This window comes from Falco biarmicus, chromosome 4 (genome assembly GCF_023638135.1).
Source record: "Falco biarmicus isolate bFalBia1 chromosome 4, bFalBia1.pri, whole genome shotgun sequence".
NCBI lineage: Eukaryota > Metazoa > Chordata > Aves > Falconiformes > Falconidae > Falco > Falco biarmicus.
Genome location: NC_079291.1, coordinates 90,489,486 through 90,515,850, shown reverse-complemented (window position 1 = coordinate 90,515,850; position 26,365 = coordinate 90,489,486). Strand labels below are relative to the sequence as shown.

Here is a 26,365-nt window from a genome sequence, read left to right as displayed (position 1 = left end):
AGTGTTCTGCCTGGTCTCATTCCCATTTGAAAAGGGTCTTCTGAATTTCTTACTGCTGGTGCTGGAGCAGGAAACTGCATTGCCATCAATAATTTTTTTTTCTTTAGCAGAGAGACATTTTCTTTCATGAAGCCTGTGTTAGGGGCTGCCCTCCCAGTAAATCCTTCCCCCAGCCCCACCGGAGACTTGCCGCTGATTTCAGTCTGGGATTTTTCGGACTCCTGCTGAAAACAGTGCCAGAGTCCCTCAGCACTGGGGAGAAACCTGGGTGTTTTGTGTGCCTGCTCCCACTGCAGGTGAACTCCGGTGCTCAGAGATGCAACACTTTTCTGCAGCAGCCTTATCTCCCCTGGGTCTCTCTGTCTCCCAGGAGGGCAAGGAGCCTTCAGCTCCATTTGAGTGTGGTGGATGTACTGGTTTTCCTTACAGTAATGCACACATGATAGATGATACAATGATAGATTTAGGCAGCACATGCTTTTAATAGCTTTTAGGCAGCTTTTGGAGAATATTTGTGTTTCCTAATGAGGTCCCCTGGGTGCTGGGACAGGGCTGGAGGCACCACCTCGCATACTCAGAGATGCTTCATGAACTGCTGGGCACTGGAGAGTCCATGGAAAAGGAGGATCGCAGCCCTGGCACGCTGCAGTGTAAGCTGAAGCTGTGCTGATGCCTTCCCACAGGCTGTATTTGGCTGGTCTTCCCAGGTCTGGTTTTCATTTTGGGTTGTCAGTTCACCTGTTAAAAAGTTAGACTCAGACACCTTATAAAATATTATAGGTTTTGTCTAAACATGCACTCTTCCCTGTAAAGCTTCTTTTAAATTCTTCTTGTAAGCATTAAAAATAGATAAAATGAGAAGAAGTTTGCAGAGATATTTCAGTATTGAAACAGGGTAGTTCCTATCGTCTTTTCCCCTTTTTAATTTTATTCTGAGCTGATGGGAACTGTTTGGAAAAGATAGCTGGAAAAGTTAATCTTTGAATAGCAAATGCCCCTGGGGGGGGGGGGGGGGGCGGCGAAGAATAGTCCTTTCAAAGAATCATTGACCTAAATTGCACTTTAATGCACATACCATGCTGTCCACACCACCTACGTGTCTCCAGGAATACTGCTAAATAACAAGCACTAAACGTTTAGTCATTTCCTGCATCACGTTTGCAGGAGTCGGTGGCTTCGCACTATTAGCATATGTAAGTGCACTGCAGTTCAAACACTTGGTTTCCATATCAGCAGCTGCTGGGTTTAATCTCCTTTTGGGAAAGGTGCCACCGGGAGCGTTGCAGCGAGCCCCAGGTTAACGTTCCAGCCGGCTCTCCAGAGAACTTCCAGCCAAGGGCCGCGGTGACGCAGCGCTGCCTCGCACTGCTCTGCCTCGAGCCCTCAAGCCCCTTGCGAAGCATGCTGTGGGAAACCCGAGCGAAAACCCAAACGGGCAGTACATCAGCTCTGTTGCAGGAGATGTTTTTTTTTTTTTTCCTTTCTGCAAGGTTTTATTTTTGCGTTTTATGAATCTTGTGAGTTTACGGGCTGGGTGGCAGTCAGCCTCGCAGGAAATAGCAGAGGCTGCTCTGACCTGCGCCAGCTCGCTCGGTCCCGGCTGCCTGCTGCCTGCCAGGGGTGCCGGGGTACCAAGGTCCCGCTTAGGGGGGTCCATGCCCCCTGCATCCACCCTGGCTCTCACTGCCTCCATCATGGGAAGCGGGAGTGTCAGGAGTTTTGTAGCCATTAGCTCAGCTTTTACTCAGCCTTGCAAGGAAGATGCAATCTTACCCAGAGAGGTTTGTAGTTTGTGCGTTGGCCTTTCAGGTGGGCATCGAAGCAGGTTTCTGTCCAAGGAATCAAGGGCTAAATTCTCTCACATTTTTAAGCGACTGTCTTCAAAATGGTGGCTGCTTCTTACTTGAATTTCATGGTAACAGATGGCTAGATCTCAAAGACATTAGTTAAAAGCTATAGGGTGTTTTTCACCATGTCTTGCTGGTTTCCCTCCTGAAAAAAAATATCTGTGTGAGAGTCCTCCCAACATGACAGGCCAAATCTGACCGTCTGTTGAGTTCACTTTATATAATTTCCGTGTACTGTAAAGTGGCCTTTAAAAGCCAGGGCTGCTCGCTGGGCGATTACCGAGCTCTGGGAGGGCAGGCAGCCTGCAGCCAGCCTGCCCCCTCGGAGGGCACTGGCTTCTCTGCAGCATCGCCATGATCCCGAGCCAAGAAGCATCGCTTTGCAAATATTTGATTTTTGGGTCTAGAGGGGGGGGATTCTGCCCAAAGTATCTTTCATATGGACTGTGCGGGGGCCCAGGGACTCATGTGCAGATTCAGGGCATAGTAAGGGCTCATGAAATAGCGTGTACCTTCTGTGCGGCCCACCAGCATTTTCAGTCTCATTTAGCAGAGGGAACAAGCAGAAATCTCACAACTCGAGTAAGAGCATATGCTCTGGGAGACCTCGCTACATTGCATAAGCCTTCCCATTAAAGGAGCTGGCTTTGCGAGCACAGCACATGAGTCAACAGCACAGCTAGACTTGTAACGTGGGAGTCACACCTACTCTTGGCTGCAGAATTATCCAGAGAAACAGAAGGTTAATAGGAACAAAATAAAGACTAAGGAACCCTTAAAGGTTAGTTACAGGATTTGATTCAATTGGCAAGAGGGGAAAAAAAGAAAGGAAACGGGTCAAGCCAAAGGAAAGGGAGTAGGGTAATGAAAAGCCATGTTGTCTGTCTCCTTAGGAAAGACAGTTCAGTTTAGATCAGTAAAAATGTGATCGATAACACCTTCCCCCCCCCGCCCCCCTCAGATTAGCTAGTTCTGGAGAGGGTCATTATTGATTACAGAAAGGAAAAGTCACTTGACTAATGAGAAAGAGAGTGGAGTGAGCCGCAGGATGCTCGAGAAATATTAACACCGCATGAAAGCAGTTCTGCAAGACAGGGAATGACTCCCCAAAGCATGTAAATACAAGCAAAGCAAGCAGCCGACCCAGAATATCAGTAGCAACAACACATTCCTTGGCTTTGCTTCTGCCTTTTTAGAAATTAAAACCAAGCAAGGAGCATGTCTGTCTATGATACTTGGAGAGCCTGAGCGTCTCCGGTCCATGCAGTCCACAGTTTGCTCCCCTGTGCGGTGCCGGAGATGGGACCAGCAGCAGAGGGAGAGCAGGGCTCAGCTCCCAGGCTGACATGGGCACCTAGTTGTCACCAGTCTGACCGGTACTGGTACCTGTGTACCCTTAAGGCCGCGGGGCTGACTGCTTTGCTGGAGCTTGCGGAGAAGCCAGTAGCAACTCTGTTTAGCTGATCTGATCCAAATTTCACTGCAGCCAGTGGAAAGGCTCTGAGTGGGCTTTGGGTTAGGATCAGGAAACAGGGATATCCTGAACAGATGAATCCACAGGGTTTTCAGTTTATAGAGATGTTCCATTGTGCAAAACTTATTCTGATACTGAATCCTTACTGTAGGCTGGAGCCAGTTTCCATATAAATTAATCGAGGGGATTGCATTTGTATTTTTTCAAGAATGCAGCAGCCTCATTGGCCTCATAAGAAGGAAAAGAAAGAATAAAGAAAGTCATGTTTAGTTTCCAGGGTGTTATCTTTGGTTTTTCCCCCTAAGAAACAAGACTTCATATGGCCAAATCTGGTATTCCTCATGGTGCAGGCTGCCCTGCCTGAGGTTCACCTCAGTCCTAAATCTGTGCTGTGAAGATCCAGGATTACCAAGATGGGAGTGAAAAAACCTTGATAGCTCAGAGCTTCTGCCCAGAGCTTATAGAAGAGCCCTGCAAGAGGCTGCCCAGGAATTACTTTTGTTATTACATCCGTTTCTTGGCTCTCCTCCATGTATACCAAGGTCTGAGTGGAACATGTCCGTGGGGGAGGTGTTGGGCAACAGAAGTGATGTTTCATCCCTCGCTCTCAGTGCTCTTGCAGAGGGAAAGATTGTCTTGTGATCAAGGCACAAGACCAGGAGTCAGACGATCTGGGTTGTTGCAAAGTTTGATTTGCCAATATTAGTTAACAGTTCTGTCACCTCTGAATGCAGAGGCGCTCAGGGAATGTGCAGGTTGCCTGCTGCCACAAACACAGCATATTTTGGGGTTCTTGTGCTGTTCTGGTTGAATTGCTTAATGGATTTAGCAAAATAATTTACCAGTGATGAATTCCACTGTGATGGAGCCAAGGAACACATAGTGGCCTTAGCCTGAAGTTTTTGAAAATGGCTTTCAGGACTGATTTATAAGGGGTAATGGTGGGAGGAAGACAGGGCAGATCTGAACGGCTGGTCTCCACGTACATCCCAAGCGAGAGGTCACTTGCACGGTGCTTGTCTCACCGTAAAAACCTGCACTTGAGGTAATGAAAATTGTATCTGTCTTCTGAAGGTCAGCCGATCATCTTTCCTAATGCAGAAATCCCACTGCATGGCATCCGTCCTGCTGTAGGCACACAGAGGGAGCCCCATGGCTGTGCACGTGTGCCAGCATACGTGACATGTGCTCGGGTCATGCTGCGTGGGAGAGACCACAGAGCATCTGCCTCCTGGTGAGGTGTTTCTGCATGAGGTCACACCCCATCCCTTCCTATTCTGGGGTTTTCCCTGACTCCAGCCACAGTGGAGAAGTGGACAACACATCTGACCAAACATCTCCTCTGATGTATGGGGCCACAGGGTGGGAGAAAAGCTACCTGAGGTCCTGATGTAGTCACTGGGGAGTAATAGGACTTCTGCAGGTGAGGTGAAATGCTTCTCTTTCCCATGCAGACCAGGGCAAGGGGAACCCAGCTTACATATTTAGGTGCAGAGCCTGAACGGCTGGGGGTCCCCGTGGAGAGCTGAGCCCAGCGTCTGTGCCTGCTGCCGATCACGGACTCTTCTGCTGCATCGTCTGGCAATGAGCCGTAGCACAGTCTTCAAGTGCTCGAGCTAGATCCCTGCCTTTCCACCAGCATCTGCGATGGGTCCTGGCACAGGAGACTGCTCAGTTTTTCCTAAATCTGGCTGAACCGTCTCCTGGGAAATGGGAGTCAGCTTGCTCGCTATCCTGCTTGCATCAGTCCCCAAGTGGCAGGTGGGAAGTCAAAGTCCCTCTTTAGCTGAAGGCACACTGAGGAGCTTTCAGCCCCAAAATGTACAGGTTTTGAAATTTTCGGGGGGGGGGGGGGGGAAGGAAGTTTCCTTATAGGAGAAAAGGGTAAAATTCAGTAAATCAGATTGGCTCCTCTGTGCCCTCTGTTCAGGTGCAGACTTCAGGAGCTGGAAAAAGCGAAAGGAGGGAGAAATCCCAGCTGAAAAGGTCCTGCATGGCGTGCCGAGGCAGCAAGAGCCTGAGCGCTGGTCCCTGCGTCACAAAGGCTGCGCCGTGCTGCACGCGGTGCTCCAGCTGCGGGCACCCTCCCTGCGCTGCCCAGCTCCAAACCACCCGTCTTGTGATTTCTTTTTTTTTTTAATTCTTATTATTTCGGTCCCATGATTTTGTTTTCACTGTTCCTAATTCTTTGCCTAAGGAAAGGGAGGCAGGGAACAGCTGTGGATTTGTACTGCTGTGGTTTTCTGGGTGTTGTGGGCCATAATCTGACATTTAAGTGACGAGGCATTGCCATCCAGGCTGCAGAAATCAGATTTTGCGATAAATGGTGGGTAGTGCAGTTCTCCTAACAAAGCTGTGTTTTCAGCATAACCAGTGGTTTCACTTCTATTCATTTCACTATTTCACTTCTTTCTTTCTCTTTATCCAAGCAGTGAAAATCAATCAATCGTCAGCCTAACAGCAGAAATTGTGGCATTGTATTCACTTTAGGGCAGTTGCTAAGACATCTTGGTGGAGTACAAGAATGTACTTGGCCAATGACAGGTAAAGATTAAATCCTGCATCATGCTGAGTTTCCAGAATTGAAGAGATTACATTATTTCTAAGTAATTTTATGGCACTGAGAGATAGTTTTAAACTTACATGGCGCTTTTTGTACTAAAAAGTCCCAGAGCACTTTACTGGCAGAATTTGATATGGAAACTGTCCACAGAGATAAAATATGACAACTGAGTGGTAGCACTGGCAATAGAAGTAAAAAAACCAACCTTATCTTCCAAAAGCTGGGGGAGTGGGGCATCTAGACAGACATACATCTATATCCACTCATGTCGTACACCCTTGTGAGCGACAGACAAGCAAGCATTCATTTCTGAATTCCATCTGAAGGCCAGTTCAGAGATGTCTGTGCATGCCCACCTGACCTGTCGCTGACCTCCTGTGCCAGCTCGCTCCGCTTCCCCATCTCACTTCCCCCGTGGGACAGGGCGCTGGCAGTTCCCCCAAAGCCAGCCTGACCTGGAAGTCTCCCCTCCTCTGAGTCACTGTTTCTTCCTCAGCTGCCCTCGGTATGTGGCCAGCAGCAGGCTCGGAGCGGGGAGGGGTTCTGTCTTTTGCAATTGGAAACAAACATGATAGGTCAGTGATGGGAAGGGATGGTGGACCATGAATGTCCCATCGGTGGTGTGGCCATGCTGCTGCCTTGTCTTCCACCTCCTGTCAGCCCTGGTGGCATCACTACAGCTCTGTGGAAGCACTGAGTGGAGGACACAATGCACGGGGAAAGTAATGTGTGAGCGAAAGGTGCCTCTTGAGCCACATGTTGTTCTGTAGTGAGGTGGGATGGAGGTTGGCCCTTGGGCCACTTGTATCTTGTTCTTAGTTGGGAGCTGGAGCCTGTGCCAGAGGCAGGAGGTGATTCCTGACATGGGAGTGCTGTGTGATGACACGCTCTTCCACCTGAGGATGAAGGCTCCTGCTGCCACTATGTGAGCTGAGCCTGGTCTGGCATGGATGTCTGTCTGCCTGTACGGAAGGCGTGCAGGTGCACCCACCTCTTCACAAAACCACGTTGTGGCTTCTCCTGCCTTGGAGCCTGAGATCACCACCGTTCAGGCGGTGAGAGCCCCGTTAGCTTCAGTGAACACAGACATCCCAAAGCGGTCCCCATCGTTGCCCCAACTTTAACCCATGCTGGGGTTATGTTCAAAGAGTCTGAGTGAGTCCTGGGTGAGGCTGTGGCTCTAGCACACCACAGCTCGTACCCTGAAACTTTCTTCACCACTTTTCTCAGGAACATGCAGAAATGGAAACAGAAGCTCCTGCCAGGGAATTTCCACCCCAAATCAGTAATGTTTGAGTAGTGAGAATGAGATGCTGAAAGAGTAGATTTTTTTTATTATTATTATTTCTTTTCTCTGGAAAGTTGGCTGTGTGGATGTGTGATTTGGTAGTGGGTGTGGTGACCCCGGCACTGCACAAATTCATGCTCATAAATGTTGCTAAGAGATTAATAAAATGACAGCCATCGCTGGCCGTAGGAGAGGGAAGAGCACCGCCGAAGCAAATGCAGAATGTTCTTCAAAATTGTTGTATGGTTAAAGGAGGTTTTAGTGTTTTCTTTGCCAATAGAAATATAATTTATTTGTATTTAAAAAATCCGTAAGAAAATGAAAACTAAAGGTCTCCCACCAACTTTCTGAGGACGTTACTTTCTGATGAATACTTTGGTATCCAAACTACACAAGGGTAAGCAGCTTGGAGGTCACGCCAGTCAGCTGAACTGGTCCTGTTACTCAGCACTCTGACATGCTCCGAGAAGGGTTTTGCTGGAAGTCTGGGGGAGGTTTCACGATGGAAGATCAGGCTAAATAAAGGTCTTCCACCTCCATAATTCCGGCAGCTGAATTTCAGCACAGTATCTAGTCACAATGTGACACGGCTTCTCAGATTGAAAAGCTAGCCTCAGACCTCTCTAATTTTGGTGATGCTGAGTTACAGCCAAAGTGATTAATGGAGCAATCTCTGCTAAGGTGCGTTGTTCCTGAGGTTGCCTGGGTTGTGTTTCCCCTGTACCTATCTGTGAAGATTATCTGAAATGAGTCCTGCTTTTGGTTAGGTGGCAGTGGTAAAATTCATTTTTGTAAAATCTGGCTTTGGGAAGTGCCTTTCACTGTGCATCCACACTGAGCGGGCTGAAGTCTGGACGGTGGCAAAGCCACAGCACCAGACTGTCCAGCCCAGCACCGTGATTTCCAGTGAAACTGGGGTTGTCAGGGGCGTTGAGCCAGTTGTGTCATGCTCTGGGCATCCTGACAGCTCCTCACTGCTGGCTGGGAACAACACTAGTGTTCCCAAGGGACGGCTAGCAAAAAATCCGTGTATTTTAGTATTTCCGATGAGTTTTTAAAGAGTAGGCAAAATTGACGGGCTTCAGCCAGCTGTTTATACCATGGGATGTTTTATTTCCGTGTGCAGCTCCTAATTCCTTGCTGCCTCGGTGGTGTTATCAGTAGGAACTGGCTGGATGCCCCCGGACGGGTTCCCCGCGCCGCAGAGCTCGCCTGCTGCTCCCAACATCCGTGCTGTGTGGCCGAGAGCACAAAGAGGGCAGGGGCTGTGAAAGGGTTAACGAGGGCAGGAGCTGGTAATAGGGCTGGTCCCTGGAAGGGGATGCTGTTTGTGGGGGAAGAGGAAAGCCTGTCTGGGGCGTAGGAGAGACTTGGAGGGTTGTTACTCTAATCAGAAGAGATAAGGAGAGCGGGGCAGCAGGCGAAGTCCGATCTTCTGGCTCAGGCTTTCAAAGGCAGTCAGTTGCTTTTAAGAAAGACTTCCTCTGGGAGGAAGAGAAACATGGAAACAGTCCAAACCCTCTGCTGGGAAAGAGGGTGAGGCCAGACAGGATTGATTTGGGACTTTATTTGGGTGTGCTTGGGATTGCCTAGGCCTGGGGAAGCACTGGAAGCCGGAGGATGAAGATAACCTGTGGGCAGAGGCGCTGGCTGGAGCCGGGCCCCCGGCTGCTGACGGGAGGGTGAATCACCCATCCACACCTGCAGAAAGCACCTTGCTGGCTGGAGTCGTAGCAATCTTTGCTGAACTGTGCTTTTTTTTTTTTTTTTTTGATGTAAATAGGAAATGACTTCTGCAGCTGAGTCTTTGTGGGCACAGGGCTATAAAAGGCACTGCCATTTTACATACCACATTTGAGCTTGAGAGAGAGGAAGGCGGCTTTGCTATTGCAGTCACATAGTTAATAAGCAAATATATGTGGCTCCATAGGGCTTGAATAACTTTTGGAAGCAAAGTAGGTATGAAGGCTGAGTCCTTTGCCTGCTCTAGATGACTAAGAATAATTGTTTTTATTTTACTTACGAAGTCACAGAACCCAGATTTTTCCACATAACATACCTGACTCTGGTTCATTCTTTTGTAGCTCGTAAGGAATGGACCTGCTGCTGTTGTCTGCTGGATGCATCAGTTGCCCCTGGGCCTGGACTCCACTGGCTTTTCTTGCAGGTTTCCGTGTGCCTGCTTGCACAGCTTGCTCTGGCTGGGGGAAGGCTCAGGAAGGCTCAAACCTGCAGCCTCTTGCTGCGGGAAGGAGCAATGAGAAAAAGATCGCTGTGGCGCAGCAGTGTCGTTACAGCCTGTGCTACACAAGGGTCAGGTGGGATGCACGTAAGGGGCTCTTCTGGCTCCAACAGCTATGAAACCCACCCAGTGGGCTGGCCCACAGCGGCCACGAGTAGAAGCCGAGGGGGTCCATTTCCATGACAGCATATCATAAGGGTGTGATTCAGCAGCTTTCTAGAAATGCGAGGATCTAAAAGAAGTAAAGAAGGAAGTTTTCCTTCTCTGTCTCATTCTGCATTAAGAAATAAGGCAACTTGGGTTCTCCTTTTAGGGAGAAGGGAAATTTGGCACAAGAAAGCCCCTCCCTCCCTCCACACATCTCTGTACCACATGTCTCCACTTCACTATTCACTTGTTTTGACATAGAGTACTTTCCCCCAAAAAATATTAGTCACAACCTTGGCTTCAACCAGCCAACTCTTAACCTTCCTCAAAACAGTTTGAAATGGGTGATGTTAGTGATGTGTGATGGCGATGGGTAGGGGTGGGTGGATTTAACATTTGCAGAAGGTTCTGCATCGAGGTTTGGGAGCCCAGAAACCTGCCACCTGCCTGGGCTGGCATGGGCTGCAGTAAGGGAGTCCTGAAGGACATGCCAGCAGATCAGAGGATCTTTGGTGGATCCCTTCAATAAGACAAATTGTGAGGATGGAAAACCAGAACATCTGGTAATAGCATCACAGGGATGCTTATGTGAGTTTTGTCAAGGGAGGCTGAAGAAGCTGGAGTGATGACTATGGCGTAAAGTTGACTAATCCATGTTGCTGGGTGTCAAATTTGAACTAGCTGCCTAAAATCCTGGTTTTGAGCAGTAACTGCTTTATCAAGCAGTTCAGCACCAAGGGGAAGAAAAAAAAAAAAAACATGCGGCCTGTTGGAACAGTTATAGGTTCCCAAGAGTTCCTGGGAAGGAAAGGGCAAGGGATGTTTGGGTTAGACAGAGCTGCAAAAATTGTATTCCAGGACTGTAGCAGCTGCACATGCAGGCAGGCTTGCAGTTGCTGTGGGATCCAGAATGCAATGAGCCCTGCCATCCCCTGTGCTTCCTCAAGTAATTATTACATGCGTTGCACCCTAATGAGAACCTGCTCCATTTTCTCATCCCTCCGCTCTGCTGCTCTTTCCTCATGGCTGCTTCTTCAGAGCCCTTCTTTGTAAAACCCATCTGGTAAAGGGCTTATGTTTTATTGTTAAAAAGAGAAACCACTGGAAATTAGTAGTTTTGCTGTGCGTTATTATGCTTATAATCCTTTAATTTGTATTAAGTCTCTAATCATAGCCATGCAGAATGAGCAGAGCCAGCCCCGAAAGGTGCCCCTCTGGGTTACCCAGGTGCAGCAGCCACAGCATGCCCGGATGGACCACTGGTTCCATGGCTGGTCCCCAGGAAAGGCAGGGAGGAGAAGGACCTTCCAGCATTACCCATAGCGTAAAGCTATTCTTGAAACACAGTCAAACATGGATCATTGGCAAGAAACACCTGAAAAGAGAGGTCTTACCTTGGGCAGCTCGGGGTGGTTGCTGTGTGATGGTGCCATTCTGGACAGCAGGGCAATGTGGGCCAGGGAATTTAACGTATCATCCTGGTTCAGATTTTCTCAGTGCAGCAGAGGAAGGAGGACAGTCCAAGGGGCTCCTGGCCCAGCCTTCAGATAGGTGTAAGACTGTAGTTTACAGGTATAAAGGATGTCAGGATGTTTCAGCTGGCCAGCCCCTTCCACAAGCTGTAGTAGACAGAAACCGTATGGCATTAAGATTTAAAAAATGCTTGTAAGGAAACAAACAAAAACCAAAATAAAGCCCAGGTCTGTGCTGGGGTGGCAGACCTTGTTTTCAGACTCTGTGCCCAGCCTGTGACAGCAGCTTGAGGACAATTAGACACCCAGAACAGGCGTTCAAGCTGATGAGGAGCAGCTGGAGCAGGAGCCCTGCAGGTCTCCAGGACTGCTGCACGGTGCTCCAGGCAAGGTCCAGGGCAGCAGCGATGCCGAGCCTGCGGCGGTTGTAAAGGAGCCTTGTCAGGGAAGAAGTGGTTTTCTAAGAGAAGGAACTGCTGGCTGTGCTCCCAGGGCATGGTGGTGAGGGGGGCCGCAGCCATGAGCCAGGGGGTACAGAGGGTGTCTCTGCAGAGCGTGTCCTCACAGGAGGAGGTGGACCTGGTCTGAGTGGGAGCTCCTGTGACAGTCTCTGCTCTGTATTGTTCTGGCATAATGCAGGGCTCTACAAAAACTGGTATTTCTTAGCCAAAGCTAAACCTTGCTCTGTCTATGCTGTGCTAGTATGTGCACAGAAAGAGGAGGGAAAAAAGAAAACCTTTCGAGAAGCATCTCTATAAATAGCATTTTAGCTTGACAACCCCATCCCTCCCCAAAAAAGTCAAGAGAAAACAACAAATTCCATCCCTTTAAATACCATCGCTTTGCTAGGGATACTTTCTGCTCAGGAGCATTTTTCAAGGCTGTCTCTTGCACAGAGGAGTTATCAGGATGCAGAGGAAGGTGCAGCCTGCAAGTGCAGCCTGCCCCTAATTACAGCCTGCTGCTCTCGGGGCTTCTGCCCAGCCTGCTCCCATAACAGGATTTTTCCTGCTTCCAACACTGCAGAGGCAAATCGGTGCAAATATGCAGCTTGCTGAGTGTAGCGTGTGGTGCCGAGCCACACCTTTAAAAAAATAATTAAAAAAAAAGGGGACTTCCAGATTATTAGATCTGAAAGATCATAGCAACTAATTAGGTTCTGGATAGCCTGGCTTCCCAGGCAGGAAAGCCACCCGTCTGGCAGTGCTCGTGGCCAGTCAGGCAACTGGTCATTCCCACCCTTCTGCACCCTGTTAAAAGGCCTGTTATCTTTACATCACGCCACCCTTCCAGATTGCAAGGTGGTGGCAACTGATACCTTGCTCTCAACAGAGCCGAGCCCTGAGTAAACCCCTGGTAAACATTGTGGAAAGGAGACTGGAGTAAATCTGGCTTAGGTTAGAAATGGGTTCTATTTTCAACAACAATGTGAACTCAGTCCCAGTGCAGGAGAGGTGGATGGGAGAAGTTCCTGTGAGGGTGATGGGGAAAGCTGGAACGTGAGCCCAACAGGCAAATGGGAACCAGGGATGTCTTTATTCAACACCACAGCCGGCTCAGAGGTCCTGGGGCAAGCTCCGAGCTTGAGAAGTGAGGGACAAAAAATGCAGAGTAGGGTAAGATGAAATGAGACAAAGTCATCACTTCCCAAAACCTTCACAGTGAAGGAAACACCTCCCACTGTCTGGAGGATCCATGGGAATATTATAATATTTGTTCCAAAAACATGACTGGGTGGATACAGAATTACTGACGCAGACACAAGCAGCTAATTGAATTCATACGTAGAAACCCTGGACACCATATGGCCTCAATAAAACGTGGGTCCGTAGCTGTTTCTTAGCAGATGGTTATTCATTTTCATAATCTTAAATCAAAAGATCATTTTTATATCTGGAGATCAAAGGCACTTAATGTCTCCTTGGTTGAGGTTCATAAAACTAAACCTCTGTCCTCTGTTTTGGCATTACGTGTGAGGCAGATGGGGGTTTTCTCCTGAAACCTTTGCAGAGGCTCTGGGCAACCACATCTGGGCAGCAGCTGCAGCTGTTCGCAGCTCTTCAGGGCTGGGACTTTATTTTCATTATACGGACGTGCAGTTTATAAAATCAGAAGGGACAGTTGTAATGAGCTTATGTAGCCATTTGTATTTCCCCACATTATTGGGATGTAGCCCATGTGAATATTTTGTGAGGAAAGTATTCTTTTTCCCTTAGGAAAAAATACTCAGAGCACCGTCTGACCTCTCAGATCCCATACTCAGCCCTGCGAAGTGGTGGTGTGAGGTCAGCGCTGTCCCTGCTCTGGCATCCTCGTGGGAGATGAACCCGCGGAGGTGCAAGGCAAGTCTCGGACTCCTCCTCAGCCGTGCGCGAGAGGGTGGGTGAGCGCACGCCTCCGAGGCTGCACGTCAGTGCTGCTCCGCCGGCAGCCAGTGCAGGGGAGGAGAAGGGGGCGAGATGCATTTACGTGGAAAGTACTTTCACACCCACCAAAAAACCTCTAGGATAGCCGTGATCTTTGCCACCTAAGAACGAAAGGTGTGTGGTTACTCGGAGCACCGTAGGTACAGGTGTCAACAAATCGAGTTCTGTATATAAATCTCATTTTTACAGTGGCTACCTGCTGGCTGATGCACAGTTCTCATCGGTGTGAAGGTGTAACCGAAACGCACCTCCCCTCCCGCGAACCCACACTGCTGGAGTGCTCTTTGCATTTCAAACGCTGATGCATGCGGTTAATATTTGCACCATGATCAGCAGGCATCTCCGAGAAGAGAACGAGCACTTCCCTGCCACAGCGCGGGTTTTGCCTGGCAGCCTCACCGCCTCGGCTGCAATATGGAAATGATCCTCCCCAGCAGACAGCAGAGTCCCACCTCGGTTCCCATTCACCTGGAGATGAAAGTGCTCTGGCTGCCAGTGTAGGCGGGGCAAAACTATTTAAAAACCTCATTAGAGAAAGTATTTGGGGAAGACAGCAACACCCTCAGTTGTGGTTTGCTCCAGGACTTCTCAGCCAGATCACTTCTGATACAGAGGGAAGGGCACTATGAGAGACATTCCTGTCAACTAGTACTTCTCGTAGGGAAGCCTTGGGTGTACTTTGCCTTTTACTCAGTCCCAGTGGGCTGTATTTTCTATGTAAGTACAGGCACGTTCCCCTCCAGGTGCTGTTTAGGTGAGGAGCCCGACTGCAGCGTGGCATCAGGGCTGCTGCATGGCACGTAGTGGTCCTGTTTTGCGCTGGAGGAATAAAGTCAGCAAAACTGTGTGTAATCTTGATTAGGCACAAATCCACCGTGAATATTTCCTATTCCATTTAATTCCTGTTTGTGCTTATTTCAGCTGAATTTGCAGCAGGAGCAATGCCCAAGCCACATCTGGCTCGTGATGCACATGGGATCAGACCGGGAGTTTGGGAGGAGGTGGATCTGGATTCAGAGGTTTGGCTTCTTATTTAGAAAATGACTGCTTACATTCTCCCACGGCTGCTCCAGACTACCCCAGAGCTTAATGATATTCGTGTCCAAGTGTTTTTTAAGTCTGCATGACTAGGAAACGATCTCATGTGTATGGTTTGTCTGGCCTGTTAGGAAGGAGCCCATGCACCTGCATTTCCCCTACTGCCTGCATTTTCTTTGCGTCCCATTTATTCAAAGGGGTCAAACGCTCGCTAACTCCTAGTGAGTTGGTGCCAGTGCTCCCTTTTCCTCTCCCAACGTAGTCAGGCATCTGCATGCCTTAAGCAGCCCCTGGTTAACGCAGACAACTGCAGCCCTCGGCCAGCCATGAGGACATCCCACTCCCTCGCAAGCAGGTGCTTGATCCTGTGCGATCCCACAAGCCTACAAAGACCAGGCTGGGCGAAGCAAGTCCACATGCAGTATAAGGGCTTGTTCTCCCTTATGTCCAGGCCCGGGAGCCAACAGCATCCCTGCAGAAGTTCGGCTGGGTTCCCCGGGTGCCCCTTCCCATGGCACTGCTTCAGCCACCTGCCAGGTTTCGCCCCAACCAGCTTCCCACACCAAGCTGCTGCGCTCTTCACCTCTGCCACGAGCCCTGACACACAGCCTTTGCTCCGCTGCTAATGATACTTACAGTCTGAACTCAGTCCCCCCAAAGCGACCAACAGGCATCTTACACGCCGTAAGCACACAGACCTTGGCCGAGAGACTCGAGGTGTGGAAGTCAAGGTTTAACTCGTCTGTGTCCTGGCATGAACTGTGGGATGAACATACTCCCAGGGTCTCTTCTTCTGCCTGTTCTGCCTTTATTTTATTAGTATTTCTAGGAGGTCTGTGTAATCTTTTTAATCCAGTTAGCATGTTCAAAATACTTCTTACGTTAATATTTGACTCTGACGCAATGTAGTTTGGCCCTGTTGCTGTTGTTACCTGCGTCCCCCAGAAAGAACAAAATCTCCCTAGACTAGGAGCCCCGGTGGTATTGATTCCTGCTGGTGTGCATGAATGCCAGCAGAAAATAAATAATGCTGTCGTTAAAAGCTGTGGTGTTTTCTAAGTCAGATCTAAAGGCACCCTACTTTCTTTGCTTTGCATATTTGCAGAGCACCATCCTTTCTGCTTTTCAGATCTGAAAGCTGAAGCAGAGAGACATCTGATGAGGCTTCATCGCTGACTCACTGTTTGATGTTAGGCAGAAGGAGGAATGTGATCAGATACCATTGTGCAAAGCATCCACCAGACAACTCTGTCACTTGGAGGAGAAGCAACTCCTGCTCCTGAGCTGTCCTGCCCGCAGCTGGCTCCCTGCCGGCTCCCAATGGTGTGGGTAACCCCGCGCCGTCCCCTGCCCCGCCTGAGCTCCACAGAGACCAAGCAGCCTGGGCACCGCAGCGAGGACATCAGCCCCTCTGAAATGGCTCTTAGGCCGTGTGCAGGCAGAGGTTCGGGGCTCTGCTGGCGCTAGCAGGGTCAGCCGGCGGTGTGGGAGAGGCTGCAGCCCGGCGCGCAGCCGGAGGGGTGTGCACGGGTGTGCACGCCTGGAGTTCTTTCTCACGAGATGGTGCAACCGGCCGGCAGGGAACTGGTTAAACAGCGTGAGCTCCCTGGCTGCCTGGGTTTGGCTGGCAGTGCGAGGCAGGGCAAGGATGTCACCAGGAAGCTGGCATGTTTTAATAAACAGAGTATCAAAGTGGGCTAAAGTCTCTTATTATGAATTGTAATGTCCACAAATTTTGCCACTTCCAAATAGTTTCCACCTACATATTCCTCCCACTGCTACACTGGGTGTTGGCAAACCTCTCCGCTCCAGGAGGGGAATGGCTTTCATTTGAATAGTCCTCAGGCAAGTTTCACTGAGCGGTGCCAGCGTCATGCCCGCAGCTCTCACGTGCCCGGCAGCGATCCAGGGCAGTGCCGGAGGGAGGGCCCTTCGCTTCCCCAGCACTCCACAGAGACAACAACTCTCGCTAGGTTTTCCCAGCGTTTTATCTCAGCGCAGTCCATGGTAGCCCAAACCGAGGTAATTAAGCAGCGATGGGTGTGCATACTCGCAATATTGAATCTTGACTTATTCTAACCTGCGGACAGTTCCTTTCATCGCGGCAGCGAGCGTGGCCAGCTGTGCTGTCGAGATAGTGAGTCACACACACAGATGCAGCTGAAACCACCAGATTTCACACTAAATTCAAGCTTTTGCAACTACCTGCAGGCTACCAGAAGGACAAGGCAGAGCTGCGGTGGCTTTCAAACTGCCCCTCGGATCCTACGCTGTTAAGTCCCGCAGTGCCTCTCTCGGGACCCTGCCTTCCAGCTGATGGTTGCGGGCTCTCCTACTCGTGCCTTAGACACTACAGCTGGGAAATGAGACCTGCAGACCTGGGAGCTGCCGATCCTGAGCGCTCCTGGCTCGATACATCCTCTGCTGACCAAGATGCTGCAGCACCGCAGGCCTCAGGCTGCAGGGAGGCAGGGGGTGTTCAATGGAGGTGCCATCCCACGTAGCTGGCAGCAGGCTTCTGCCCACCAAGTGCTTTCGTGTCCGTCCCAGAGGCTGGAGATCGCCCTGGCTCAGGAGAGGAGCCACCATGTTTACTGAGTGCGAGTGCACCCCACTCCTCCGCTCTCTTACAGTTTTGCGTCCACGGAAACTTTTCCTTCTGCAAAAGGTAATGGGTATTAATTACGGAGGCCCGGAGGCTGTCCGTCAGATGCTGAGGGCTAACCGCATCCGTGCAGCGCCTCCCGCACGGTGTAACCTCAGCGTCCAGCCTTGGCTGCTGGGCCAAGACATGGCTGTTCTTTCACCTCCGGTGCCAGTAACCTGAAACGAGATTGCTGGAAACGAGAGAGAAGGAGAGTCAGCGATTTGATTACAGGCCACAGGCACATGCCTGGCCTTCATGGGTATATTAAGTAAGAGACATTTTAAAACAAAACCACCCTCAGTAACCTTATCGTAAGCTTGAATCCACAACCCATCTGTTATCTCCCAGTGCTGCCCACATAGGCTTCCATCAGACATCGGTGCCAGGGAATTTTGGAACATTTTCCCCCCAAATCGCTGTGGTCGGGAGGGGACAGTCCTGGGGAAGGGGCAGGTCCTGGGGCTCGACCCCCCCCGCCTGCCTTCGGCGTGCCTCCATACCAGCCCCCAGCCTTTTACTGTGCCTGTAAATAACTGCAAATCCCCCTTGGACACGAGCTGCTGCTGTCCTGTGACTCTCAGCCCTTCTGAAACAAGCACTCGGGAGACCTGCTGCTCGGCAAAATGGCTTTAGAAAAATTAAGCCTTTTTAAACATTTCACTGCTGCCTTAATCGTGCGTTGTAAAGGAGCCCTCCGCATAGAAATAATTCAGCAAACAAAATCAAGAAGGCAAATTGATGATTGCATCAGCCCTAGCTTATGAAAACTGATCCCCAGGAAAATGTAATTCAACTCTCCAGCAATCTAACTTGGTGCTCAAGAATGTAATAACTTCACTTGGATCCTCTTTTTAGGGGGACTCCTAAATCCTTGGCAACGTCCCTTAAGGTCATGAGCAAATCCTGATATGGATAATTGTTTGGCAAGCACAAGAACAGTAAAAGGGCTAAATAATTGGGGATTACCTCTGACCCTGATTTGTAGCTCACCACCCACTGCAGGAATGTACCGAATATCTGAAAGAGCAAGCGGGAGTCAGACAATTCATGGGCACGAAACTGTCCACGTACACTTGGAGTGAACTTAAAATGCAGAGCAGGTTGGCCCCAAACCTCATTTTTCATTAGCAATCAGCTGCGGCAAGCTCTAATTATTTCTGTTGCCTTGGACAGGGGGTCAGTGATGGGACAGGTCAAAATTTGTACCTATTATTTTCACCCTTTGTTTGGAAAATGACAGCTTGGGTCTTCAGGGCAGAGACAGGATAAACTCTCTGATTCAGTACCCATTACTTCTGCTGGTTACTTTCTCCTGAACTGCAGGAAGGGACAAATCCACGCATCACTTCCATTTTTTTCTGATGATTATTGCTGGATTTGTTCGGTGCTTGTATAAAAGACAATCTCTGCTTTGAGAATCTGCCCGGAGCTGTGATTGTGCCCCCATTCGTACCCAGCGCTCCATTTTCGGTCCCTAAGTCCTGTCCTCCACGGTGGGCTGGGTCGGCAGCATCACAGCGGACCCTCAAGATGGGCCAGCAGATCAGGGCCGTCAGTGCCAGGTTTGCGGGCTGAGACGCAAGATACCGAGAAGACCGTGCCGGGTGGGACAGCCTACACATCTGCTCTTCGGGAGCTCCGTGTCATGGACACAGCACTGCACTGTTTATGTGGGAGACGCAGCTGGGATCCCGTAAAGCGTTTTTTGTATTTATAAACCTTAGATTTGCGGCCGGCAGAGTTCTGCAAGGCTCTGACTTCCTTTAGGATTCCTCCTGGTAACAACATGCACCTTCAGACAGCGGTGAGCCTTAAAAGGCCTGTCTCCATTGCCCATGTCACATCTCTCTGCGCTCTCACGTAATACCTCCTGACCTCAGATTCCTCCCAGCGTTGAGCGGACCAGGACTCTCGCAGGCGATAGCGGAGGCTCTGTGCCGTGCCGGGAGTTCTGCTGTTACCTTATCTTGGTAAATGCGCCTTTTATCTGATGAGCTTGCCTCTACTTGTTCAGCATTCAGCAGGGAAAATGACCATAGCCCTTCCAGAGGAGAGGTTTGCTTTGGCAGGTACACACCATTCTAGTCGGGCTCAGCGTTTTGCAACAGCTGGCGTCTAAGAATTGCAGCTGCTTTGCAAAAGCATGAGAAGTCCTGAACTTCACAGCGATTACCTGTGGTGACTCCTGGTTATTTTTTTTGTCTGTTTCCAAAGTTCTGAGGCTGCAGGTTTCATTGGGGTTATGCATAAGCATAACCTTTTGGTTCGGAGGACGCGTGAGACTTTTCCCAGTCTGTGTGTGGGGATGGGTGGCACAATGACCCCACAGCGGTGCCGGCGAAGCCCTTCGCCCCACACCGCACCCTCGCCACGGCCTCAAGGCTGCAGCCCCGTCGGTCCTGCCCTTGCCGCTGCATGCCCACCCCGTGCTCCCCCGGGACACTGGACCCACCTGCCCAGGGGATCCTGTGGGGACCCAGGACCCACCTGCCCAGGGGATCCTGTGTGGACACTGGACCCACCTGCCCGGGGGATCCCGTGGGGACCCAGGACCCACCTGCCCAGGGGATCCCGTGTGGACACTGGACCCACCTGCCCGGGGGATCCCGTGGGGACCCAGGACCCACCTGCCCAGGGGATCCCATGGGGACCCAGGACCCACCTGCCCGGGGGATCCCGTGTGGACACTGGACCCACCTGCCCGGGGGATCCCGTGGGGACCCAGGACCCACCTGCCCAGGGGATCCCATGGGGACCCAGGACCCACCTGCCCGGGGGATCCCGTGGGGACATCAGACCCACCAGCCCAGGGGATCTTGCTGGGACACTGGCCGTGGGGATCCCGTTGGGACACCAGACCCAACCCATGGGGACATCGGACCCACCGAACCCACCGGTCCGGGGGACCCCACGGGGACCCCGGACCCTCTCCGCGGGGCCACCGGGCCCGCTCCAGGAGGATCCCCGGCCCCACGGGCTCCGGCGGGGCCACGCGTGCCGGCGCGGCGGGCGGGGAGCGCGGGCAGTGCCGCCGCCGGGTGCCGCCGCCGCCGCCGCGCAGCCGGGGGTGCCCCCGCCGAGGCCGGCCCAGCCCCGGGGCCCCGGGGGCGGCCCCGCCTCCCCCGGCACGTTGCGGCGCTGCCGACACGTGAGGCTCATGTGACGGGGGGGGCCCGGGCCCGCCCCGGCGGCCGCCAGACGTGCCGGCAGTCACAGGGTAGCGCACGTCGCTCCCGTCCACCCACTCGCCCGCATTTAACCCGGCCCGCCGCCGCCCGCCGCTCCTCAGCCCGCGCGGCGCGGACGCGGCATGAGCAGCCCGCCCTGAGCGCCGGCCGCCCCGCTCCGCTCCGCACCGCCCCGCACCGCTCCGCACCGCTCCGCGCCCCGCCATGGAGCGGGTCCCCAGCGCGCAGCCCCCGCCCGGCTGCCTGGGCAAGCTGCCCGCCCTGGAGAGCGGCGAGCTGCCGGGGTAAGCGGCGGGTCGGGGGGAGGACGGACTGGCCCCGCCGCGGCCCGGCGGGACGGGGATAATATCGGTGCTTTCGTTTCGCCCGTGCAGGCTGGACTTCGCGCACATGTACCAAGTTTACAAGCCCAGGAGGGGGTTAAAGAGGAGCGAGGACAGCAAGGTAAAGCGGGGGCTGCCGGCCCCGGGAGGGGATGCTCCCCCGGGAGGGGATCTGCCGGCCCCGGGAGGGATGCTCCGCCGGCGGGGGCTGCCGGCCGCGGGAGGGGATGCTCCGCCGACCCTGGGAGGGATGCTCCCCCGGCCGGGGCGGCGGGCTTGCGGCACAGCCCCGGGGGCGGGGGGACCGCGCACACTGGCACAAGCGGCGGGGAGCGATGGCCGCGCAACCCCCGCGGCCGCGGAGCGCTGACCCGCTGCCGCTGGCTTTGCAGGAGACCTACAAGTTGCCCCACAGGCTGATAGAGAAGAAGAGGCGCGACAGGATTAACGAGTGCATCGCGCAGCTGAAGGACCTGCTGCCCGAGCATCTCAAGCTGACGGTAGGTGGGAGCGGCCCCGGGACCGGCCGCGGGGCCGGACGGGCCGGGCGAGCGGGGCTGCCCGCCGCTGCGGTTCTCCCGCGGCTCGGCCGCCCATCGCACCGCGGGGGGGTTATTGTTAGCATTTTTATCGTTCCTTTTTTATTTTTACCTGTATTTTTACCATTATTTTTATCATTATTATCTTTATCATCATCCTTACAATTATCAGCATTAGTATTACTACATGTCCCCCTCCTTTCTTCTTGTTTTTCCCCCTCTTTATTTTTTTTCCCCTTGTGCCCCCCGGTGGCCACACGCCCAAGCCGGGCTGCAAACGCCTCCCAAACTTTCCCAGGAGCGGAGTCCCTCGAGTGGCTTCCTGACCTGCTGGAGGGTCCCTGTGGCAGCTGCTAGGGGAATTCTGCCCCCCCCGCCCCCCCTGCTGCTGCCGAGGGGAACCCCCGGCCCGGTTCCCCGGTGCTGAAGTCACAGTGCCAGCGAGAGCAGCAGAGCAGAGAAACAGAAGACTTCTCTTTGATTTGTGCGGCTGCTCCCAAAATACCCGTAGGATTTTGCAATAGCTTTTTCTGGAGCCTGCTTTTTAACTGATTTTCACGGAATATTGTGGTTTATAGCGCTGTTGGCCATCAGGGCACTGCCTTTAAGCCTTTCCCCCCCAAACCGTGTCGGTCCTTCCCCTGTTGTTTGGACCGTGTTGGCAGCCCCGTCAGGCTCCCAGGTGCGTGGCCGACCCCACGGCAGACGCCAACCTGTCCCTTTGCTTTCAGACTCTAGGTCACTTGGAGAAGGCTGTGGTGCTCGAGCTCACCTTGAAGCATGTGAAAGCACTAACTAATCTCATTGAGCAGCAGCAGCAGAAAATAATTGCTTTGCAGAATGGTTTACAAGCGGGTGAGTATTCAAATTGTATCATGTGAGAACCTGCGTGCACTTGATGGACTTTCTCTCGGAGTCTTTGAAATGCAGTTGTGACACTTAGTGCCTGAGAAGGGAGGAGGCAGGAGTTCTTGCCCTTAATCGCCGTCATTTTCTCTTGCTTTGCTTATGGGCTTTCGCAAAAAAGGAGGCATTTCTCAATACAGTCGATGTAGAGTGCCCTGTGGAATTGTTAAGAAGTTAAATGGATTTTAAATAGTTTTAGTTTAAAGCCCAGGTTTGCTGTGAGGTTCTCTCCAAAGCCATGTGAGTCTTTCCATTTATCTTGATGAGCTTTGGATCAAACCCACTTTTGTTTGTTTGGGTGGTGTTATTTTTTTCTCCTGAAAATACATGTAAATCTGCCTTCTATACACACCTTCTGTAGGTCTCTTTCTTCATAAATGGGCTAGCCTATGCTCTGCAGGCAGAGAGGGGACCTGGTGTATCAGCTTATCACGCTGTAGATGCACTTCCTCCTCCTATTTTCACATGTGGCACTCACGTGAATCTGATAAAGTAAAATTTAGTTTTTCTGAAGCGCCTTCCACTGCTCTGACAGCCACAGGGAGTGCAATAGAGCTTTAAGCTGAAGCAAAATGGCCCTGGGTTGGAGCTGCTGGCGGACAGCCCTGCTCCAGGAGCGCTCTGCCTGGAGAAGGGTGAGGTGCCTCTGCCTTGCCTGGGGTGTTTCCCAGAGGAGGCACCAGCTTGGTTCATTCCTTCCCTCTGCGCTTCAGCACCTCTTGAGGGTGGCATATACAGTAAATGCAGAACTAAAATATTAAGTTTAAAGTTACTATGTGAAAGTGGACAGGAGGATGTTCAAATAAAAATGCATGCTTATGCAGAAATCTGGGGGATGCTCACAAAGTTCGTGTTGACTGCCAAGTTCACCTCTCTAGCTGTGCTGTGACTGAAGTTTAATATTGCCTCCAGTCCGCCTTGAAGATGGTAATGGAACTATTTAGCAGGTTGTTAATTTTTAATTTCTTTCTGTTAATGTTTCCTCAGGTGACCTGTCATCAAGAAACCTTGATTCCAGCCAGGAAATGTTTCGATCCGGTTTCCAGATGTGTGCCAAGGAAATGCTGCAATACCTGGCAAAGCACGAGAACAGCAAGGACCTGAAGTCGTCCCAGCTGGTCAGCCATCTGCACCGAATGGCCTCCGAGGTACTCCAGGGTGGAGCTGGCCGCAAGTCCGGAGACATCCCTCCTAAAATGGTGGACTTGAAAGAGAAACCCATCTCCTTGACCACAGCGGCAGAGGGACACGGGAAAAACTGCGTGCCTGTGATCCAGAGGACATTTGCTCACTCCAGTGGGGAGCAGAGCGGCAGCGACACAGACACGGACAGCGGGTACGGGGGAGAGCTGGAGAAAAGTGACTCCAAATCTGAACAGCAGTATTTCAAAAAGGATACTGAACTCAAGTACGCTGTCCAGGAGAGAATAAGCTCTATTAAGCAAGAGACTGAGGACCCGCCGGCCAAAAGGAGCAGGCTGGAGTCGCCGGAGGATGAGGGCCCTTTTGGCAGCGACATGATGGGCTCTTCCAGCAGCTTCCTGGGCCCCCATGCTCACCAGCCTCCCTTGTGCCTGCCTTTCTACTTGATCCCACCATCCGCGACAGCCTATCTGCCCATGCTGGAGAAGTGCTGGTACCCGGCATCTGTACCTGTCTTGTACCCCAGCCTCCCAGCCTCTGCTGCAGCACTTACAGGGTTCATGAACCCCGATAAAATCTCCCCGCCTCTGCTGATGCCCCAGAGACTCCCTTCTCCCGTACCGGCCCACTCCCCTATCGACTCCTCAGCTCTGCTTCAAGCTTTGAAGCAGATTCCTCCTTTGAACTTGGAAACCAAAGACTAAGCGCAGTGTGACTTTTTTTCTTTTTTTTTTCTTTTTTGTTCTGTTTTGTTTGTTTGTTTGTTTGTTTTGGTTTTTTTTAGTTTGAGACTTTCACTTTTATATGTTGGCTGGACTGAGGTGTGGGGATAAAGTTCACTGCGTGTAGGAAGCTAAATCCCCTTTTCTCTGACTTGTCAGGTAGCTTGGAGAAGGATGAAGGATGCACCCAGGTTAGCGATTCAGAACTACTTCCAAAGGAAAAAAAACCCCAAAAAACAAAAATAGAAGGGTTTTGTGCTTTACCCCTGACCTTCTTCCCTCTCTGCATCTACAGAACAACCAGTTGACTCAGTCAGCTGCGACAATATTGCAAAGCTGTGAAAAAATATTCCATGAGGCAGATTGGTTTTAGGGTCTGTGAATATAAAAATACGGTACTTCTCATAAAGGCTTGTAGGGCAACAGCCCCGCTGCCAGCAGTTTGAGCTGAACTGATTTGGTGCCCCATCAGTCGCCAGCATCCGAGACTGGTGCGGCCACCCTGAGTGCGGTGTGGCAGTGGTGGCAATGCCACCGAAAGCGTAGGAGGAGCAGAAAAGCGGTCACTGCTCGGTCATGCACAGTCAGGTAGACTTAAGACGGGTTTCTCTCCACACCTTTGCTGATATATATATATATATATATTTTATTACTTTTTTTTTTTAAGAAATAAAAGGTAGATGCTGCTTGGAAGCTTTACATGGCGTACATCTAATAAATAAATTAACACGTGCCCCTTCCTGTAACTTGAGCTGCTAGTTTGGGCAGGGTAGGGGAGAAAATATCCCAAGGATCACTTTGCCTGTTGCACCTGACTGCAGGCCTCTCTGGCTGCTGCTGTACAGCTTCACTGGGTCTAGTCTGTTGGAAATCAGAATGGTTTTCTGAGTCCCGTCAGTGGGGACCCAGCTGGTGAGCAGCTGCTTCCTGACCGGGGCAAGTCAAGGGCTTCCTGCGGGAGGGAGCAATTCAGCCGAAGTTGACAGCGCAATGCCCGCTGAATGTGCCCCTGTCAGTGCCTTTGAAAAATTAAAAGACTGGGATTTTCAAAGGAGTCTAATCCCAGTGGGGTTTGAGCATCTAAATTCCTTAGTCTCCTTGGCAAACCCTGGCCCACATTACTGTATTAACGAAAGAGGGTTAGGGTGTTGACACTTGTCCCATTAAACTGCGAGAGTCTTTCTCTGCAAAGGAACATCGCATCCAATTTGGCTTTTGGTTTTGGGATTTTTTAATGAAAAAAAACCCCAACACTTCACTGCAAAATGCAGTTCTGTGTTTTTTGGTTTTTTTTTTTTTTTTCTTACTGGTTTTGAGAACTCATGTCCAGAAACCCTGTTGTATGGATTTTCATTTCGCCCTCCCATTGCACCAGCTGTTGAGATGCACTATGCTTGATTGCAGATTGTGTTCTAACGTTTATTTTGTACTTGGTTTTGGGTTTTTTTTTGGTATACAGTTGTTGCCTTTATTTGTAAAATCCTGTTATAAATATATATATATTATATAAATATATTAAAAGGTAAAACGTTTCAGATGTCTATTATTTGTATAACTACTTGAGCAGAAAGAAGTGAGAAATATGAATGTATTCTTGTTTCTGGGTTGTCTTGTTTTTTTGAAGAGAAGAATTTTTTGGTTTTCTCTAGGGAGAGGTACAGTGTTTATATTTTGGAGCCGCCTTCAAGGTGGGATATTGTACATATTTTTATCTTGAGTAAATGTTAAGTAGTTGTTTAAAAATACTTAATAAAATAATTCTTTTCCTGTGGAAGATAAGGGTTTGCCTCCTGTGCTTTTAAGTGTTCAAGCAGGGCCGTTTTGTATGGTCTAGTCCAGCAGTTGATGGCGAGCGGGGCCCAAAGGCAGCTCAGGGTCCCGTTACCCATGTCCTCAGGGATATTTGTTTATTTTGACTCCCTTGGCACCTTCGGGGATTTTTCTGCTTCCCGATCCCAGAGGGGTGCCAGGAGAGCCTGGCTGGCTTTTCTGCTCTCCCTATTCTCTCCATGCTCCCTGAGCCGGACTTTTTGGTTCATCCACAAGGAGGTGGGGGTGGGGGTGGCGGGGGGGGGGTAGCCCCTTGCCGTGGAGGATGCATCTTCTCTGCAGGCTTTGCCCATTTCTCAGAGGGAAAGCTGTCCTGGCTGGCGGGGGGCTGTCAGGGAAAGCCCCAGTTTCCTCCACGGTGGACCTGTTGGGCTGGGAGGCATGGCTGCCATGCTGCTGCTGGGTGCTCGGGCAGGGCTGGATCGTGCCTCCGCCGGGAAGGAAGCCGTGCACGCTGCCATGCTGCTCCCGTGCACCTCTGCGATGCAGTGCTGCTCCGGGGCTGCCAGCCGGCACTGCAGGCGATGGCGAGCAGCCTGGTGCCTCTCCACTCACGCTGCTGCACAACGG

General features: G+C 51.3%; 1 protein-coding gene and 1 long non-coding RNA gene across 2 annotated transcripts; one reads left to right on the top strand and one right to left on the bottom strand.

Annotated features, from left to right (window-relative positions):
* Positions 1–476: 476 nt before the first annotated feature.
* Positions 477–11,451, bottom strand: LOC130148224 (uncharacterized). Its single transcript, XR_008821500.1, has 4 exons — positions 10,956–11,451; positions 9,232–9,414; positions 1,774–1,992; positions 477–738 (listed from the first exon to the last, which is right to left on the bottom strand). It is a non-coding gene; the product is annotated as an uncharacterized LOC130148224 (long non-coding RNA).
* An 8,888-nt stretch (positions 11,452–20,339) lies between these two features.
* Positions 20,340–25,744, top strand: BHLHE40 (basic helix-loop-helix family member e40). Its single transcript, XM_056337777.1, has 5 exons — positions 20,340–20,616; positions 20,707–20,776; positions 21,048–21,155; positions 21,926–22,049; positions 23,088–25,744. The coding sequence occupies exons 1-5, from the start codon at positions 20,537–20,539 to the stop codon at positions 23,945–23,947; spliced, it is 1,242 nt and encodes a 413-aa protein (XP_056193752.1). The 5' UTR covers positions 20,340–20,536; the 3' UTR covers positions 23,948–25,744.
* Positions 25,745–26,365: the final 621 nt, after the last annotated feature.

Bases quoted from the DNA above. Each gene is read 5' to 3' on its own strand.
- BHLHE40 (XM_056337777.1), top strand. From the start codon at position 20,537: ATGGAGCGGGTCCCCAGCGCGCAGCCCCCGCCCGGCTGCCTGGGCAAG. The intron at 20,617-20,706 runs GTAAGCGGCGGG...TCGCCCGTGCAG, and splicing joins GAGAGCGGCGAGCTGCCGGG to GCTGGACTTCGCGCACATGT. The intron at 20,777-21,047 runs GTAAAGCGGGGG...CTGGCTTTGCAG, and splicing joins AGAGGAGCGAGGACAGCAAG to GAGACCTACAAGTTGCCCCA.